General features: G+C 30.6%; 1 protein-coding gene across 1 annotated transcript; it reads right to left on the bottom strand.

Moving 5' to 3' along the window:
- Positions 1 to 661: 661 nt before the first annotated feature.
- Positions 662 to 1,706, bottom strand: LOC137806694 (protein S40-6). The gene has a single exon (XM_068606932.2). The coding sequence runs from the start codon at positions 1,567 to 1,569 to the stop codon at positions 955 to 957; it is 615 nt and encodes a 204-aa protein (XP_068463033.1). The 5' UTR covers positions 1,570 to 1,706; the 3' UTR covers positions 662 to 954.
- Positions 1,707 to 4,203: the final 2,497 nt, after the last annotated feature.

Here is a 4,203-nt window from a genome sequence, read left to right as displayed (position 1 = left end):
TAAAAAAAGTTGAAATATGAGGTATTATTTATATATTTTGTGGTTCCGAATTTGGTGAAGTCCACGGTGGTTTAGCTTATAAATGGCCCACCCATGGATCGTACATGTGTATGGTTAGATATGTTATTATAATAATGAATGGTGGATATCAATTACTTCTATTGAGACTAGTTAAATATATTTGTAATTAGCTATTTGATCCTTAAATATTTATTTATTATAATTTGTTGTGAAGTATTAAACCCAAAATATAAATTGATGTTAGTGCCATTCATCAAAATGTATCATTAATGCTCACTACTTAAGAGGTTAATTCTGCTCACTGCTTAAATGATTTAAGTAACTTGTGTATGTAAATTAATTGGAGAAAAGAAAAAAAATAAATCATTATTTATTTTTAAAATAATTAATTACATAAAGTCTCACTAAAATTTTAATGCCATAAACACTCATCTTTCTTCCTTCCTATTAATTATGAATGTGAAAATATGTTTTTATTATTTAAAATTTGTTAAGCAACTCTTAAGGAAAAACTTCTTTAAAAAAATTGATTGAACACTCCAACATTCAATTTTGATTAGAATCCAACTTAAAAAAAAAAACTTAAATTTGAGTCTATCTGAAGTAAGTGAATTAAAAAATGGTATAGAATAGAAAATAATGAGAAAACAGAACAGAGAACAGTGAATTCCTGTTCAGATTTTATAACATAATATCCTTCATCATCCCATCACTTCACATTCCTTTCTCAAATATATGCTTAAACTCATCACCTCTCATCATCTCATTCAATTTTATAATAATAATAATAATAATAATAATAATAATCCAAAAAAATAAACCTAAATCTATCTGTTTAACTTTTTAAAATTTCCCCAAAACTTTTAAATTAACCACCACCTCATAATAACTAAAAGGATCCAATGTTGCAAAAACCAAACCGGAGCAAACAACTCAGCCGTCGAACCCGGTCTGGCTCCAAACGGCGTCGCGAACCCGTCTCATGTCGCGGCCCTTTAACGTGCGCCCCACGCCCTCGAATACGGAGTTCGCCGCCATCTGGCGGCTGCGCGCCAGGTACTCGTGCGGCGGAACCATCTCGGAGTCGTTGTCGTCGAAGGCGACGTCCATCTCGTGAAGCGACTCGACCGAGTCGGCCCGGAGGATCTTACTCCAGTCGGGCACGTTCACGGGTGCTGACGTGGCCATTTGGTGATGGCGTCCACGTGGCGACGACGAAACGGTGTCGTGCTGTGCGCGGTACTGGTGGTGCACGATTCTCGTGGCACCACCACCACCCGACCCATTCGGATTCTCGAACGCCAACGACAAACCCCCAACGTGCCGGTGCACCTGCTGCTCCCTGCTGTTCCGTCGCCGCGGCCACTCGCGTGGCTCCCACTGGCCCGGCGAGGCCTTGAAGTCTCCTTCGCGGTCTTCCGGCGTGGACCACACGTCCTCTTCCCGGAACTCGGAGGGTTCGACGGCGGCGGAGCCCTGGGATGAGTAGGTTGTTCCCAAGAAGCGCTCGCTTCGGGCCGTGGTGGGGAATTTTCGACCCTTGGCCATTTGCGCTTCTTCTTGTTCTTCTTTGGAACCTGCTTTTGCTTTGGCATAAGCTTTGAGCGTAGCGGTCGAGGTGTTTATATAGCCTCTTTTTCTCTCTCAAATTTCATTTCAATTTGAGTTTCAACTTCATTTTCTCTGCATTTCTTCCCATCCTGTTCGGTTCGCCTCTATAGGTCCGGTTGCTTAGACTAATTCAGTATATCTCAATTAAAATAAATATACTAAACCTTAAAAAAATCATATATACAATTTTAATAACTGCTTTAAAATAAACTATAATTTTAGTTATTTATTAAATTTTAAAAAGTATCATTCCAAAATTTAAATATTAAATATATTTACAACTTTATAAATATTAAAACATTTTTTTTAGATGGAATGAGATATTTACAAATTTTTAATTTGTTATTCACATTTTATCATTATTATTTGTTTTAGCTAAGTTTTTTTATTCAATATTATCTATTCATAACGGATTGTACTTGGAATTTTCTGTAGTAGAGTAAGATGAATTTTATTTGCGTGGGGCTAGTTAAAACTGAAACTACCAAAGTAACTAATGTAATCATTATTCAAAATACATACCAAAACAAAACATTGCCTTTGCCTGTTACTCTTCTTCAACAGTTCCTTTCAACTTCTTTGTCCAAAATATTACTAACTAATGTTACAATCTTTTCACTAACTATATTTTTAGTTGAGAATTTTATAAAAAAAATATGCCATTCTGGATAAATGAATTTTTAAAATTATTGAAGTGCACCAGACAAATTGAGTATGCCACCTTCATTTTCTTACAAATTATCACTGTTTTATAACACAATTTTGATAAAATTTCGTACATCAATTATTCAGACCATTAACTAGGGGTCCTATTCAAAGTACACTGATAATATTAATCATTCCGTACATCCATTATTCATACCATTAACTAGGGGTCATACACAAAACACTCATAATATTGATCATTCTATCACTTTTGAGAGGACTCGGTTTAAAATGTTTATGTACTAATACTTTTTTAAAGAAATATCTCTAATTATAAGTTTTTTTATTTCAACAAACACCAAACACAGTCACGTTTTTAGATTTTTAGACTCTGACTTTGTCTTCAATGAAATTATTGAATTTGTATTCTCTCTCATTCAAACATAAGAACCTTGTTTAATAAATCCTAATTATTTATTATATTCATTACAAAATCTAACCGTCAAAATAACAACAAACTAAAACAATTAGAAAAAAATAGGGAATATAAATGTTAATTTAGTGTAACAATGAAATTGTTAATTTTGATTTCAATCAACATTAAACAAAAAATGTTATATATATTAAACAAATCTTGTTAAAATAAATTTTATTATAATATTAAAAAATAAATTGAAATATAATATTAAAAAATAAATTGAAATATAATATTGTGTTTGTTTGGGGTTATTTACTGTTTGCACTGATTTTGGAATGAAAAAGATAAGTTCGTATAACAATTTGATTGAATATATTTGGACTGATTTGTGTGGAAAGAAAATGTAGTGGGAAGGGAGAAACACTCTTCTAATATGAGATGATTTAGATGAAATTTAAAGATTAAATATGATTTTACCATGTTGTCTCTGTATAAGGGTGATTCTTTTACGTGTATGTGTATGAATTGTTGATTTTAATTTTGGCAAATAGACATACTACAAACATTTTGCATGGATTATTCTATTTTTTTTATGACAAATGGACACACTGCGTGAAAATCACCATGTGACAGTGGTTCAAATGGTCATATATAATAATTTTAAGTGTTCACAAATATCTATTAACACTTTTTTTTAGATATATTGTATTATTTTAATATTACGTATAATGAGAAAAAATTTAAAAACATTTTAAATGAAAATCACGATAAATGTTACAATTGTAAATATATTAATTCCAACAAAACAATAAATTAAATTCGTAAATGTTGCACAGTTACAATATATTAAACAATAGATTAAACAATTTATTATAAATTAAGTTTCAATATTTAATCAAATTTAGGTTAACCACTTAATCGATTAGTAGCCTATCATATCAATTAAACTTTTGAATATAATTGATTATGAGTTTTTAATTAATTTTAGGCTACAAAAATTATAGTTACAAATACTTTTTCATTTACATAATAATATTAGTTGTAAAAATTAATTTTCCCAATATTTTATTTAATTAATTTTTTTTCACAAATATATAAATACTACAAACCTTTATATAAACTTTTATATCTATTTTAAAACAACAACTTACCTAATTTTAGTTTAGACAAATGTATTTCGTAAAAGTTATTTTTTTTTTACATTTTGGTGACAATAATCAAATCATCTATAATATTATTTTTTTTAACTCACTTTACCTAGATCAAAACAAGTAAACTTTCCACTTATTTTCCTCTTATTTTCTTTCTTCCCACTCCCATCCTAACCAAACAAAATGACGATGAAAATTAGTTTGTGATTGATAATTGAGGTAGTTACATAGGAGAAATTGGATGTGTAAGAAAAGAAGAGAAAGGCAGATTGAAATTTGCAGTATTGTTGTTGGTGGCTATATAATTGGCATAAAGAGATTTATGTTTTGTACTTGGGTGAGTGGTAGTGAGTAGTG

The sequence above is a fragment of the Phaseolus vulgaris genome, chromosome 3 (assembly GCF_051622355.1).
Source record: "Phaseolus vulgaris cultivar YP4 chromosome 3, ASM5162235v1, whole genome shotgun sequence".
NCBI classification, from domain to species: domain Eukaryota; kingdom Viridiplantae; phylum Streptophyta; class Magnoliopsida; order Fabales; family Fabaceae; genus Phaseolus; species Phaseolus vulgaris.
The sequence above is the reverse complement of the archived record's forward strand: the minus strand, read 5'-3'. Positions and strand labels throughout refer to the sequence as shown.